The 16,738-nt window shown below is 41.7% G+C and overlaps 1 protein-coding gene across 5 annotated transcripts in view; it reads left to right on the top strand.

The window, feature by feature from the left end:
- AFAP1 (actin filament associated protein 1) overlaps positions 1-16,738 on the top strand; it is a 268,334-nt gene that overhangs the window by 111,768 nt on the left and 139,828 nt on the right. For all 5 annotated transcript variants that reach the window (XM_082270842.1, XM_082270839.1, XM_082270841.1 and 2 more), the window contains exon 2: positions 10,478-10,606. In XM_082270842.1, coding sequence (XP_082126968.1) covers positions 10,478-10,606 — 129 coding nt within the window. The remainder of the gene's footprint in view (positions 1-10,477; positions 10,607-16,738) is intronic.

The raw sequence follows: 16,738 nt of genomic DNA, 5'->3' as shown, positions 1-16,738 counted from the left end.
GGGCTTCTCAGTGCAAAACCATCATTCCAACCATCACTGCAAGTTCTTAAAATGGTGCTGTTAGAAAAAACGATATTTGGGGTGGTGTTGCAGCAAAGGGAGTTCCACAGTATCACGCAATGTGCCCGGAGTCTCCACACATGCCCCACTTTTGTTGTTTCATTCACCAGAAATCTCTCCCCTCAAAAGGGGTAACCAGCATTCACAGCTCCACCTGGTTGAATATGGATATCCAGGATCAACCCTAGGACATTTTCTCCTTCCAATCCCCAGCAATCTCAACCATACTGACGTTGCAGAGGCTCTTTATTTATGTTGCACTCCTTCCGCCAAAATCACTAAACAGTCCGAATCTTGGTATCACAAACTAAACAGCTGGCTCACCGCTAATCTTGTGCCTCGTACACACGCAACGATTATCGGCCGACCTTTCGGCCGTCTTTTGTCCAGTGTTGTTGTGTTGGTTGGAATGTGCTCTAGACTGCACACAAATTTTTCTCGGCCAACAAAAATCAACTACATAAGTGATGTCATGTGCTGGTTTACTTTCCGTGTGTTTTTTCTTCTTTGAGCATGCCCAGTCTTGCTCATCAGATTTTTGTCTGCCGAAATCTGTACTGACTGACGGAAAATCGGCCGTTCTGTTGACGGCCAACAAAAATTTTATAGCCTGCACACCAGATTTTTTTTCGGCTGAAAAGTCGGAGTCGGTTGTCGAAAGCATCATACTAACAAGCCGAAAATCGGCCGATCGGACGTTGGCCGCAAATTCACGGGCAACTATCGATGCGTGTGTACGAGTCATGAGGTCCCATACAGGGGTTAGGTTCCTCCAAAGTAAGGGTGCCAGGCAGGCTCTCAACTTGTCTAAAGGCTCCCACTTGCTACACAGCTTGTGAATTTCTCTTTTCCTATTATGAAGACATGGTATAATTTTGACACACTAGGTTTTATCTGCACTATAAAGATTTTTTGATATTTTGAGGTCTTGGGAAAGATTGGTTTTGTCACAATTAGTTGGTTATAACACCATTCCATTACGCGCAGAGCAGCGCCAAACCCATTTCTCGTTAAAAATTCCACATCAGACACTAGCCCGTAGTCAGTTTAAGTGGGAGTAGCAGCTCTATTTACATTATTTCAGTTTTTTTAGTATTTATTATCCATAGCACGGAACACACACACTTTCCAACAACTTCAGTCAGTCCCTAGAGTCCCAGTTATACTACATTGGGTGCTACCATCATGGTTCTTCACACAGTATAAGAGCTTTGATACAGACTTTTGTTGGTGTTAGGTTTGCTTTTCTCCCCATATATATCAATGGGAATATAAAAGCCGCTAGAGGGTGAGCAGCATCTGTGATGGAAGTCAAGTGGCTCAAACCGTTCTCAAATGCAAGCTTAATGTGCTTGAAAGCAATCTCATTTGCCATTCTAAGTTTTACTAAGGAAAATAATACCGAAGTAAGAAGTACATTAAATATAACATAAAGATAATTTTATTCTACATTGGGGTGCTAACGTTGTGCCTCTCACACAGCATAAGAGCTTCTGTACATGGGCTTTTGTTGCTGTTAGATTTGCCTTTCTCCCCATGGAAGTTAATGGGAATCTAAAACCTGTTTAGAGGGTGAGAAGCACCTGTGATGTAAGTCAAGTGGCTAAGGCTGAACCCATATGCAAGCTGAAAGCACATTCGTCATCGAAAGGTTTATTAAAGGAAAATAGAGGTAGAAGGTACACTAGTGGTAACCTAAATGATATTCAAGACATATTGATATAAAGTAAAATAACCGCGCTAAACACAAATTCAATCTGTGAAGAATTGAATTAAATAAAGCTGCAGCTACAGTGGGATACACAAAAAGTAATAAGTAAATTAAATAAAGCTGCGCTTAATGATGTATGTGGTAAACCAATGCAGTGAATGATATCACTAAAGGTATCAAAAAATAACAATGTGATATCAAATAATCATGTGCTCATACAATTGAATAAATAAAGTGACATCAAATTATATAGGGGAGTAAACCACAAAAGTCCAATAAGTAAAATAAATAAAGTCCAGAGATGTGTATAGCAGTGCTCAAAGTGAACCTCCACCACTCAATAATGGTATTACCGTGCTGAACGTGAATCACGCTAATGCGCTTACCAGAAACTCCATAAATTCAGGCATATAGAACTCGGGGTGAATCAACCAGCTCAGCCGGGACCCTTAACACCTCCACTTGGATCAACGAGATGGCTCCGCTCAGATCAGCCAGATAGTAGACACCGTAACATAAAATCCGGGCAATTCACGATCCAGCAATGTTTATAAAGTAATAATAACCACCATGGTGAAGTACGCTTAAATCAACATTTAATAAAAAGGTAGATAACTCACATATATAAGATAAAACAGCGCTATCGACAGAATCCGAAAAAACACACAAACGCCCGACTTCCGGGTATTGCGCGGTGACGTCGGCACTCCTTCCCGACGCGTTTCGTCATAGATGACGTCTTCCTGGGGACATATTATATTGGTATAAATAAGCCTTTGGTACTATACAGAGATGTTACGGGGGAACCCAAATTTGTTTATCACTCCTGGTTGTGGTTGAGGAAAGAGTTAGTAGTTTTTTTTTCATTTACAGTTTAAGATTTGTATTTATCTTGTAGCCCTGGCGAAGAAGTCTGCTTTGTCCTGAAACATGTTGGCTTTTTTTTTTCCCAGTAAAGCAGTTAGGACTCCTTTATAAATTGTGTCTTGTGCTTCTTCTGTTGGAACCGCATGTAAAATATTGGACGTGCTGTACTGTTCTGTTCAACACAGACAAATGTGCAGAACTGTTAAGCTGGTCCTACAGTGATCTTAATTTAGCCAGTTCAGACGACATTTCAACCTGTACTCTTCACCTGGTCACCGTCACACACACTTGACACCATTTGAACTAAATAAATGTATCTTGGTCTCATCAGACCACAGTAGATGGTTCCAGTAATTCATGTCCTTAGTCTGCTTGTCTTCAGCAAACTGTTTATGGGTTTTCTTGTGCATCATCTTTAGAAGAGGCTTTCTTCTGGGACCACAGCCATGAAAATCAATTTGATGCAGTGTGCGGCGTATGGTCTGAGCACTGACAGGCTGACCCCCCAACCCTTCAACCTCTGCAGCAATGCTGGCAGCACATATCCGTCTATTTCAGAAAGACAACCTCTGGATATGACGCTGAGCACATGCACTGAACTGCTTCGGTTGACCATGACAAGGCCTGTTTTGAGTGGAACCTATCCTGTCAAACCGCTGTATAGTCTTGGCCACTGTGCTACAGCTCAGTTCCAGGGTCTTTGCAAACTTCTTATAGCCTAGGTTATGTAGAGCAACAATTCTTTTTTTTTTTCAGATCCTCAGAGAGTTCTTTGCCATGAGGTGCCATGTTGAACTTCCAGTGACCAGTATGAGAGAGTGAGAGCGATACTGTAACACCAAATTTAACACACCTGCTCCCCATTCACACCTGAGACCTTGTGGCACTAACAAGTGGAGGGAAAATGGCTAATTGGGCCCAATTTGGACATTTTCACTTAGGGGTGTACTCACTTTTTTTTACCAGCGGTTTAGACATTAATGGCTGTGTGTTGAGTTATTGTAAGGGTCAGCAAATGTACACTGTTATAAAAGCTGCACACTCACTACTTTACATTGTAGCAAAGTGTCATTTTTAGGGCTGCCATGACTCGTCGACTACAAAAATTTGTCGACGTGCGTGAAAGGCGTTGACGCGTGACGTCACACGCCCCCTGCTCGCATTGCCGGCCGGGCCGCTACATTGATTGGGGCCACTGCAGGCTGCACTGCCCCGCCCCTGGCCCCCGCTGCGCTCCAGTCCAGAGTGTCTGTGAGCGGCATGACGTCCCGGAGGCGAGCGACGCTCTGCACACTTGAGGCAGTGATGTGGTTGCAATGCTCTGCAGGTGCAAAAGTTAGTAAAATGCCTTTTTTTTTTCTTTTTTTTGATTGTTGCCACATTTTTTACATTTGTTATAAGGGTGGACTGTGACTTTAACATACAGAGAAGTCGCAGTCTTTGTTCTATGAAGTGTAATAGAACGCCATGTGACCCTCATTTTCATTTCTCATTGGACTCAGCTGAGAGTGATTGCCTGAGACTGATCTTTATTACTTGTCAATGGACTCTGTATGGTGGATTTCCTGCGCATTTCTAGTTATTTCAGTATTTCAAACACAACTCCAGGGTAGGCAGTACCCCCTCCCCCCTCAGTCACATGGTCCCCCCAACATGATTATATATATTTTTTAATATACAAAATCGTCTCTTTAAAGCAAACCTATCCATAGAGATGCATGGAGACTGTCATCCCCAATCCACTCCTGAAGATGCAGGTTGTCTGGCTGTCACAATGATAAGATGATGTATATGTTTCCTATGTATATCCTGTCTCAGATAAAGGATACCATGTATTAAAGCAGGAGGATAAACATGACAACCAAGTAACTAGCATTTGCAGAATGTGACGTTGCTGTGACAGCCTCCATTTTTCTCTGGTGACAGGTTCACTTTACAACAGATCTTTACTGCATGTGAGCGTCACAAACCAAAAAATGCTATTTAATTAATTAATTATATTCAAAGCAACTCCTCAAACCATCCACCCATGTTCCCATCTATCCATCCAACCACATCTCCATCTATCCATCCATTCATCCGTGTCTCCATCCTTTCATCCATCCGTGTCTCCATCCTTTCATTCATCCGTGTCTCCATCCTTTCATTCATCCGTGTCTCCATCCTTTTATCCATCCATCCATCCATCCATCCATCCATCCATCCATCCATCCGTGTCTCCATCCTTTCATCCATCCATCCATGTCTCCATCCTTTCATCCATCCATCCATGTCTCCATCCTTTCATCTATCCATCTGTGTCTCCATCCTTTCATTAATCCGTGTCTCCATCCTTTTATCCATCCATCCATCCATCCGTGTCTCCATCCTTCCATCCATCCTCTGTACTAGGTGGGAGAACTTACTGAGGGGTCTGTACTGGGAGGGGGGACTTACTGAGGGGTCTGTACTGGGAGGGGGGCTTACTGAGGGATCTGTACTGGGAGGGGGGCTTACTGAGGGGTCTGTACTGGGAGGGGGGCTTACTGTGGGGTCTGTACTGGGAGGGGGGCTTACTGAGGGGTCTGTATTAATTACAGGATTAATTAGCTAATCAAAAAAACACTCAATTAAGCAAAAAAAAATAAAATAAAAATAATCGTTAGATTAGTTGACTAATCGTAAAAATAATCGATAGATTAGTCGACAGAAAAATTAATCGTTAGTTGCAGCCCTAGTCATTTCTTCAGTGTTGTCACATGAAAAGGTATAATAAAATATTTACAAAAATGTGAGGGGTGTACTCACTTTTGTGAGATACTGTAATTGCTGGCGATTAATGTTTTTGTAAAGCATAAGACATTTACCATTTTTTGTGCATTTATGTGCATTATGCGCCTTTGTGTCATCAACAGAAAGTGGTGTACTGCAAGCTTTTTATAGAATGGTTTTAAGGGTTAATCTTCCAAAGCGGCATGTTCTCAGTATGACATCAGGAGCAGACATCCTTCTCTCTCACCTTGCATATTTATGTAATGCACAGTCACTAATGTATTAATCCTTTGGACAATCCTCTTTATGTATAACATATGGAGGCTGTAATTTGCAAGGATGGTTTTCCGACACCTGGATAGTATTATTGCAACTGCGCTGGATGGAAAATTGGAATCAGTTTCCTAAGGAACGTTTGCAGCAGCCCTGACTTGTAATCAGTGGATGTCTAGATCGGCTGGCCATGTCCAGCAGATGGTACAGAAGAGCAATGTTCGGGATTCAGCGGGAGAGAGGCCAAGGTCTGACATTTAGCACGCCACTGATTACAGGCGAGAATAATTACAAATTTTACAGAATTCTCCTTGAACACAGCAACATAAAGACCTATGTGCAATTACATGCAGGCTGTAGCCAGGCCTGGGCAGATCCTGTGTAGACGGTGTACTTGGCACCTTACAAGAAATTTTTTGTCTGTAAAAGTATCTTGGTTCTTACAGCTTTATACTGCATCTCAAGGCTTGTTTGGATCGCAGTGTTTGAAATGATTAAAAAGAAAATCATTATAGGTCGGTCAGCACTAAATGAAAGTATATGTATCGTAGCGCCAACTGTTGCTCTTGATGTTTTTACCAGTATTTGCTGTGCCTAGACCCCAAATATATTAAAAAAAGAATAGCGCACACATGCAAAAGAAATGACTATCAAATTTGAAGACAATCCATAAATAAAAATGGGGATTTGGTCCCACCATATGGCCATATCCCGCTCAAGCCCACCACTGCGTCAAAGTACCCCATTATCAGTGGGTCCTACACTATCTATAAAGGATGAATCCAGCCTCTCTAACCCTTGGAGACAACACTCCTTGCTGGGAGAGATGTGCTAATGCACTACAAGGGACTCCTCCTATATCTACTTGATAGTGGACACTGATAGAGTACAGGTGTGTGTGGGGGGTGGGGTGCTCAACCTCAGAAGTCTGGTCAGACCGAATACATAATAAACAAGCAAAAAGTTGGGGGAGCAAACCCTGAACATGTATTTCTAAAGCTGGTGCAGCTATGAACCAAGCGACATGCATGTTAAAAAAGAATAGCGCACACATGCAAAAGAAATCACTATCAAATATGAAGACAATCCATAAATAAAAATGGGGATTTAGTCCCACCATATGGCCATATAGTGCTCAAGCCCACCACTACATCAAAGTACCCCATTGTCAGTGGGTCCTACACTATCCATAAAAAGGATGAATCCAGCCTCTCTAACCCTTGGAGACAACACCCCAAATATATCTGCTGTCTCCTGGATAGGACTCAAGGGACACGTCCAAGTCCATCCTAGCCTATAACTGTTTCTTTGACATTGTGTTATAGCTGTATAGTTGGGTCCTCTCAGGCTACCTAGGTCTGAACTCGTATGGCTTCTTCCTGCCTGCAGGGGTTCTTCTCAAAGTTTATCTGTATGTACATGATAACTGTTGTTACAGAAAGAATAAAAAAAAATGCACTGGACCTTATTTTATAGGGATGCAGAATTGTATATGCTTTAGATCATCCAATCAGGGTTCGTTCACCTTTACCAAAAAACTGCCTATGCAGGTAAGGGGTGCCTGTAGCAAAAAGACAAACTTCAGATTTGACCAAAGTTGAAGATTTGTCCTTTGCTATAGGTGTAGACCATTATGTACCTCCGAAGCCTGGCTGAAAAACTCCCAGAGATGGCATCATCCCATCGTGCCTTGTTGCTAAGACCCTTCCAGCCAAGTTAAGCCCTCCTGCATGCGCTCTGTCTCCCCTGTTGAGCTTAGCGATTCTGTAATGGATGAGATAGAAGATCACACATGTGCGGTGATTATAGAGCTTGCTCTTCTGATCATGGGGGTGAGCGTTTTAGCAGCAAGCGAATAGAGCAGGGGTCTCCAAACATTCTAGGCAAAGGGCTGGAATATTGTCCTTTAGACTTTAGGAGGGCCGGACTTTGGCCAGTGGGGGTGGACATTTTCCTGGCATCAGGGGGAGTAAACATTTGGTATTGGGGGGAGGAATAGTGCCCCATCGTTGGTATCATAGGGAGAAAAAGTGTCCCATTAGTGGTGTCAGTGGGAGAAATGGTGCTCCATTGTCAGTGTTAGATGGCAGAATAGTGTCTTGTATCAGTGGGAGGGATAGTCCCCCAAGGGCCGGATAAAGGCAAGTAACGGGCCGCATCCGGCCCTCGGTCCACAGTTTGGAGACCACTGGAATAAAGGATAAGGCTATCTCTGGGTGTTTTTTGGCCACGCCTTGGGAGTCAAGTAAATGGCCTACACCTACAGTGCCTTGAAAAAGTCTTCATGTCCCTTGAAATTTTACACATTTTGCCATGTTACAACCAAAAACGTAAATGTATTTTTTTGGGGATTTTATGCGATAGACCAACACAAAGTGGCACATTATTGTGAAGTGAATGAAAAATGGTTTTCAGTTTTTTTTTTTTTTTTTTACAAATATCTGAAAAGTGTGGCGTGTATTTGTATTCAGCCTACCTGAGTCAATACTTTGTAGAACCACCTTTCACTACAATTATAGCTGCAAGTCTTTTTGGGATGTCTCTACCAGCTTTGCACATCTAGATTGTGAAAATGTTGCCCATTCTTCTTTCCAAAATCGCTCAAGCTCTGTCCTATTGGATGAAGAGTGTCTGAACAGCATTTTTAAAGTGTTGCCACAGATTCTCAACTGGATTTAGGTCTGAACTCTGACTGGGCCATTCTAACCAATGAAAATGCTTGGATCTAAACCAGGGATTCCCAAACTACGGCCTCGCAGTTGTTCAGGAACTACAATTCCCGTCATGTATGTGAATGGCGGAGTTTTACAATGCCTCATGGGATGTGTAGTTCTGCAACAGCTGCAGAGCCGTCGTTTAGGAATCCCTGATCTAAACCATTCCATTGTAGCTCTGGCTGTATGTTTGGGTCGTTGTCCTGCTGGAAGGTGAACCTCTGTCCTAGTCTCAAGTCTTTTGTAGACCCTAACAGGTTTTCTTCTAATATTGTTCTGTATTTGTGCACATATGCAGTATAGCTATGTTGGGCTTTGAATGAAGACTACCATAGGAGAAGGAAGCTGGACACGGGGAGGGGGAAACTATCAGTGTAGATGGAAACTGAATTTACAAAGGTTCCCACCGCTAAATGTATGCTGTCCTAGAGCAACCAATCAGATTCATACTATCTTTATCTTTTTCCAGTTCCGGTTTAAAGGGTTAGTTCAGCTTTACCAAAAAAACTGCTTATGCAGGTAAGGGGCACCTGTAGATAAAAACAAACTGTGCGGCCTTGACTATAGTTGGATAATGCCTTTGCTATATGTGTAGACCACACATATAAGAGTATAACACAAAAAAACACGCTATGTTCAATAAATCTTTGCAGGAGGTTGCTGTTCTTAAAGGTGTGATATACCTTTAAACAAAACTAAACAAAATCGATGACCGCGCTGTCCTAACCCCCGTGTATACAAATACAACAAATAAGAATAATGAGTGTATAATTTACAAAAGTATATGTTCAACACTTAGCCTATCTTCTCTTTTCATTTTAGCACCTATTGCCACGGAAAAGATCCATATATTGTGCATTCCTAATGAAGTGGATTGTGTAATCATTATAAAGTGATACTCTGTCCTACATCTGTGTGCTCCCTGCCCCAAACGGGAATTCTGCAGATCTACTACGTCCTCTATTTCATACATGCTCTGTAAAGTGATTCTCCACTCACCAGAGGGTCTTAACCCTTTAACCATATGGCTATATGAGTTAGAACAGCGTTCTGATACTCTACATCGCAATAGAAGGAAAGGCATGATCTTTTAAATCATGATGAGTGCTCAATCTGTGGCCCTCCAGCTGTTGCGGAACTACAAGTCCTTTGAGGCTTTGCAAGGCTGACAGCTTGCCTCCCGAATGCTGAGGCATGATGGGATGGGATATCCATGCGTCCGGCCCCCTAATCTACATGCGGGGCGCCAGACGCATGGAGTTTAATGGGGCTTTTTTATTTTTTTAACCATGTGACTAGAGCCAGAGGCTCTCACGGGCTAAAAAAAAAGGTGGGCTCGGGGCGAGCCCACCCAGTTGTGTGACAATAGCGAATGAATATTCGCTATTGTCACACTGATCCGCCTCCTGGCCAATCAGGAAGCGGTTCCTGAGACCTGTTTCCTGATTGGCCGAAAGTAGAAGCCATGCCATTGGGCATGGGGGAGGAGACGCTTCTACTGAGGGGGAAGAAGCTGCCGCTGCCGCCACCGCTGAGGGTGAGTGAGCCGGGGGGGGTCCGGGGTCCTGGTGTGTGCCCGGGGGGGGGGTGTATGGTGCAGACAATCTGACGCCCCCGGCCCATGGAGCACCAGCCGCCACTGTTGTAGTTCCATAACAGCTGGAGGGCCACAGGTTGAGCACCCATGTTTTTAAATGCTCTCTTGTGGCTCCAATTCTTAACACCCGGTCTCCACACTGGTACAACCTTCCAGGGTTATATTACTCCATATGCACTAAGAAATGTCTTTTTTTTTTTAAATAGCACACAAATAATATACCCTTACTTGGTATAAAATAGTGTTAGGCAATGGTAAGAATCCTAAGCTGGAAATGCCACCGCAGCGTTCATTCCATGGGCCGGATGTGATGTCACTGGACAGGGAAATACGTTCAGCACTATACGCCCCACCTGGGGCCTCTTCCCCCAAAGAGGGGATGTGTTTCTGAAATTGCATTGCAGTGGTTATGTGGTCACATTAGACGCAAAACCTTCCGAATGAGGTTTAAATGTGTGAAATTGCAGTATAACTTTGATAAACGTCCTTATTTTTACTTTGCAGATATGGAAGAGCTGATAGTGGAGCTGCGATTGTTTCTACAACTACTGGACCATGAATATCTCACCACCACTGTGAAGGAGAAGAAGTCTGTGATTAGCAACATTCTGCAGAGGATACAGTTATCCAAAGGTTAGTTGGATAGGCCAAGAGAAGCTTGCACCATGGTGAACCCAGCAGGCCTCCAGTCTGCTGATGAAGTGAAACAGCCAGTACAAATATGAAAACAATGTACAGTTCATATAAATGTCCTCACCATGATATATCAGCAGATAGTTTCATAGCTTGAGCACAGCAGTGTAACATTTCATCATATTTTTAATAAAAATTCTACTGAACGGTTGAACTACTACATTCTTGTGACTTTCTTTTGGTTTAGACAGATTGAGGTAGGGTTAATTTCCCTGCCTTTTCTTCACTGCTATACGAGACTCTGCAAATTAATTTCTTACATTTCTGATGAGAGATATACGGTACATATAAACACTAACCAGCCACTTTATTAGGTAGACCTTGCTAGTACAGGGTTGGACCCCGTTTTTTCTTCAGAACTGCCTTTTTGGCATAGATTCAACAAAGTGTTGGAAATATTCCTCAGAAATTTTGGTCCATATTTAAACAATAGCATCACGCAGTTGCTGCAGATTTGTCGGCTGCACATCCATGATGCGACTCTCCCATTCCACCACATCCCAAAGGTGCTCTATTGGATGAGATCTGGTGAGTGTGGAGGCCATTGGAGTACAGTGATCTCATTGTCATGTTGGAACCAGTGGTGAGATGATTTGAGCTTTGTGACATGGTGCATTATCCTGCTAGAAGGAGCCATCAGAAGATGGGGACACTGTAGTCATAAAGGGATGGACATGGTCAGCAACAATACTCAGGTAGGCCGTGTCATTTAAATGATGCTTAATTGGTACTAAGGGGCCCATAATGTGGCAAGAAAATATCCCCCACACCATTACACCACCACCACCAGCCTGAACCATTGATACAAGGCAGGATGGATCCATGCTTTCATGTTTACACCAAATTCTGACCCTACCATCTGAATGTCACAGCTAAATTTGAGACTCATCAGAACAGGAAACGTTTTTCCAATCTTCTACTGTCTAATTTTGGTGATCCTGTGCGAATTGTAACCTCACAACTGATGCTCACTGGGTATTTTGTCATTTCCGAACCATTCTCGGTAAACCCTAGAGATGGTTATGCATGAAAATCCCAGTAGATCAGCAGTTTTTGAAATACTCAGACCAACCGTCTGGCACCAACAACCATGCCACATTTAAAGGCACTTAGATCCCCTTAGATCTTCCCCATTCTGATGCTTGGTTTAAACTTCAGCAAGTCGTCTTCACCACATCTAGATGCTTAAATTCATTGGGTTGCTGCCATGTGATTGGCTGATTAGCAATTTGTGTTACCAACCATTTGAACAGGTGTACCTAATAAAGTGACCAGTGAGTGAGTGTGTATGTATGTGTATATATATATGTATGTATGTATATGTATGTGTATATGTGTGTGTGTGTGTGTATATATATATGTATGTATGTATGTATATGTATGTGTATATGTGTGTGTGTGTGTGTGTGTATATATATATATGCTAGATTTGACTAGTAAACCTGTCACAAGTCTGAGCAATTCACTAGCTTGGGCAAATCCATTCATTTGCCTGAGCAATGATGACAAAATGCATAAGATGAAGTTCCTTCAGTGAAAACTACATTTCCAAGGAGCAGTAGATTCAGTGATGTAGGCAGCTAACTTTGTATGCAAATCCTAACTGCACTGTTCATTGCAAGCTTGGTCCAGCCTCTTCTGCTCTCTAAGGCTGGCCATACATGTTCAATTTTCTTGTACAATTTTCTTGGTCGGCTCTTTCCTGCAAAATGACGTAACTGTATGGGACTGCTAGTGGGGGTGCGCACGTGCTGATTGGCCACAGGGGGGGCCAATCAGGGGGTCAGGCGGCCGCGATGTCCGCCGGGGACCCACAATCGCTCCCCTTGGAGACAGAAAGGCGGTCTGCTGTTGTAAACACGGCAGACTGCTGTTCTGTCAGTAATGAACACAGGGATCCTGTGTTCCTCTTATTTAGGAACACAGGTCTCTGTGTTCATTCAGCAAGCCCATCCCCCACACAGTTAGAAAGCACCCTCCAAGGACGCATTTAACCCTTTTGATTGCCCCTGGTCTTAACCCCTTCCCTGCCAGTGTCATTAGTACAGTAACAGTGCATATTTTTAGCGCCGATTACTGTAGTAATGTCACTGGTCCCCCCCAAAAGTGTCAAAAATGTCAGTCCGCCGCAATGTCGCAGTCCCGGTAAAAAATTGCAAATCGCCGCCATTACTAGTAAAAAAAATAAAATAAATAAAAATGACCTAAATCTTTCCCCTAGTTTCTAGACGTGATAACTTTTGCACAAACCAATCAATATACACTTATTGGGATTTTTTTTTACCAAAAATATGTAGCAGAATACATATTGGCCTAAAATTATGAAAAAAAAATTGAGTTTTACATTTTTTTTTTTTATTGGGAATGTTTTATAGCAGAATTGTCGCTTTTTATTTTTTTGTTTTTGTTTATAGCGCAAAAAATAAAAATCGCAGAGGTGATTAAATACCACCAAAAGAAAGCTCTATTTGTGGGATAAAAAAGACATCAATTGTATTTAGGTGCAGCGTCGCACGACCGAGCAATTGTCAGTTAAAATAGCGCAGTGTCGTATCACAAAATATGGCCTGGTCATTAAGGGGGTAAAACCTTCCGGTCCAGAAGTGGTTAAACTATGTAGTGCAAGGGCCTGCCTACTTTGATACAATTCAAATTTGTTTAGTTTTGATAGTATATGGTTTTTGGTAAATCTAAAGAAAATTGTACAAGAAAATTGACCGTGTATGGCCAGCCTAAGTTTCACTATTAGTCTTTAAATGTAGTAGGTGGACATATGGGCCCGTATTGGTGAAATTAGGACCTAAGGGATGGGGCCAGGCTTGTCTTGAACATGTTGAGATTGGATATAACTTAGGTTGCCTTTGTCCTAATGATTTAGGCATGTCTTTTCACTGTGTGTAACCCTTTGCTTTTGCCGTTTGACTTTCCTAGGTTCCTCTAGGCTTGCTTTAAAACGAAAGCAAACTCGCCCAACCATCCATGTCTCCGTGCTTTATTTTGCTGTGAAATCACTTTGAGAAACACCCCCTAGCATTTTATGGCCGTGGCCATCTTGAGTAGGGGGCAAATGATTCATGTAGCATTTAGTGCCTGAATCCATCTGCCCTTAGCTCAGGCATGCATACAGGAGGGTGTGTTTGGCTAAAAAACCTCCTCATTTCCTAAAGACTCCTGGGGTGTATCATCATTTTGCCTAGGCCTGGAAACAAGAATGTAACTGGTTAAAGTTTAAATAAGTAAAAATGATATACTTTCCTATCCATCTACTAGCAGCATAAGGATTAAAAATAGTCAATGTTGATTGGGAGAGTGAAGTTCCACTTTAATGATGGACCCACTGCTTATATTTACCATCTCTGTCCCCATTGCTTTATTTAGGTCGTAGTGGTGAGGAAAGATACCCTTAACATTTGGATATGGGTAATTGTGTGATTTGTCCCTGTCTTCTCATGTGAGAATGCCAATGGTTGGAAATTGGCCACTTGGGTCACATGGGTATAGTGATAGAGACTTCAGCTCTATATAGAACTCTAAATAGTGACTTTAAAAATGTATGTTTACCTTAAATTCTAACAATCTCCGTGCCACCTGTCATAGTTTAGGTTTATGTCCTCGATGTACTCACCTGGTCCTTTCCTATATGGATGCTATAGGAGGGTTGGCATAGTATATGTATATACGAAAGGCAGACTGCATGAATGGATGGGCACGGATGAGGTTAGCGTGCCAGTCTTACCCCTGCCCTTCCATTAGCATGAGACGGTTGTCTATTCCAGCTACAAAGCTCAGCATTGTGAGACAATTTTAGATTCATAGAAACTACATGGTGTTTTTTTTTTTTTCATCAAATGCCATCTGACCTGGCCATATTCACAGATCTTTGTAATAGACTTATAGGTAGAATTTTCAATGCTGTCTCAGGCAGTAATAAGCCTTGGTATGTTGTTACCCAGGATCCTACACTGCTGCACGATTGTGTTCCATTAAATTTTAGCTCCATGAGCATGATAGTGGCTCTTCTCATGGTAGTTCTGCTCTAATGTGGCCTTCTTTTGGATGTGTAAGGAATATACTTGGTATATGCCCCGCGCCCAGTGTTCAAAAATAAATGTGTAAATAAATATGTGAGTGATAAAATTAATTTAGTGAATGATTTGATTGAATACACAATTGTGCGTTGGTAGCAGCTGCTATAGAGATATAGTATACGTGTTGCAGGTAAGTAGTCTAAATTGGCTACCTATAGCGCTTGCTAAAATTAATTGATTGCAATAAATATTAGTAAAAGATTAAAAAGTGATATACATAAAATTCATAAATTTTCATAAAGGTGATAATAGTGACAATAAGGTGCTATATACAAATTAATTCATATATATATATATATATATATATATATATATATATATATATATATATATAAAAAAAAATTTTATTCCATGTAAGAAATTCCATAAGGTGACTAGTGAAATATTGAGGAAAAAAAGTCAAAAAAATATTTTCAAAATTTAAAGGTCCAATAAATAATCCAATAAATAAATAAAGTGAGTCTCTTATGCAAACAGTGCTTATTTTCAAACAGTAGGTGCAAATGCTCAGCGTGGTGATTTCTCAATCTGTGGTGCTTAATAGGGATGATCGAACTTTTGAAAAGTTCGGTTCGGCCAGAACATCCGAACTACCTGAAAGTTCGGCCCGGATTTCAGAACCCCATTGAAATCAATGGGACCCGAACTTCGGTAATCAAAAAACACCATTTTAAAGCCCTAAAACCCAATAAATGCCCCTAAAAAGTGCCTAGGGTTCTGGGTCATGCCCCATTGACTATTAATCACACAAAAAAAAGTTCTTAAACATTGTCATTTTTGATAAAAAAAGCCAATTATTGAAAAAAAAAAAGAGATTTTTTGATTTTGACTTTGGATTTCGTATCTGGGGGGTCTAAAAAGTGTACCTGTGAAGTTTCAGCTCTGTAGCATGTCCAGAACCATAAAAAAAAGGATTATTTGTATTAGTGCACTTATAGAACAGGTTGTTTGCTTCTCGATTTTCACACCTTGCCAGTTTAGTAGCAGGCTTTTTTTTGGGCATTTTTTTGGGTTCTTTAGAGGCAGGCAAAACATCTGAACTTGTGTATAGTGGTATATATACCCGTATACACAAGTTCAGATGTTTTGCCTGCCTCCAAAAACCCCCAAAAAATGCCTGCAACAACACACCTGGGCGTTTTTTTTTTTTTTTTTTGACGCTAGCGTTTTTTTGGGCATTTTTTTGGGTTCTTTGGAGGCTGGCAAAACATCTGAACTTGTGTATAGTGGTGTATATACACACATACTTATATGTATATACACACCTAGACATATATAGGTGTGATAGGAGCGTAACTATATTGGTGTTAATTATTTTATTAGCGCAAATAGTTTTTTTCTGCTCCTTTCACACCTATATATGTCTAGGTGTATATATACAGACATGGTTGTGTATATATACCCCCTATACACATGTTCAGATGTCATTTCTGACTCCAAACATGTGCTCAAAAAATCACTAGCAACGCCTGCAGCCAAAAAGAATGCTGGCGGCGGCGAAGCCATATTACAGAAGCGAAAGTGACTTGAGAGAAACTAGCTTTTCTCTATAGCGGTCACCCTGCTATGGAAGGGTTTTGTCACCCTGCCATAGCAGTCACTGTCAGTTAACCCTACACTACACTACGGTCCCCTTACACTTAACACTTTCCCTACAGAAACTGAATAAATTAAAGCTAACTAAAGTGTAAAAGAGCACTCTAACTACACTAGATATCCCTTTCCTCACACTAATAAATGCTAAATGACACTTTGTAACAGAAGTAACAGAACAGCATTCCACTCTCTTCCATGTCCCGTATAAGAATGCTAGGAATTTGGCGGGGGCTATCTTGTATACTGGGGGGCGTATTCACTAATGATTGGTCTATAGACCCCCTAGTCACTCCAATCACATTCCTAGCATTCTCCTGCCCCCTTAATTGGCTTTTGCTAATGGTTCTGGTCCAATCACAGGCTTTTAACCACTTAAGGACCGAGCCTA

Source organism: Pelophylax lessonae, assembly GCF_965119305.1.
Source record: "Pelophylax lessonae genome assembly, chromosome: 1".
NCBI classification, from domain to species: domain Eukaryota; kingdom Metazoa; phylum Chordata; class Amphibia; order Anura; family Ranidae; genus Pelophylax; species Pelophylax lessonae.
This window is presented reverse-complemented; position numbering and strand designations above follow the sequence as displayed.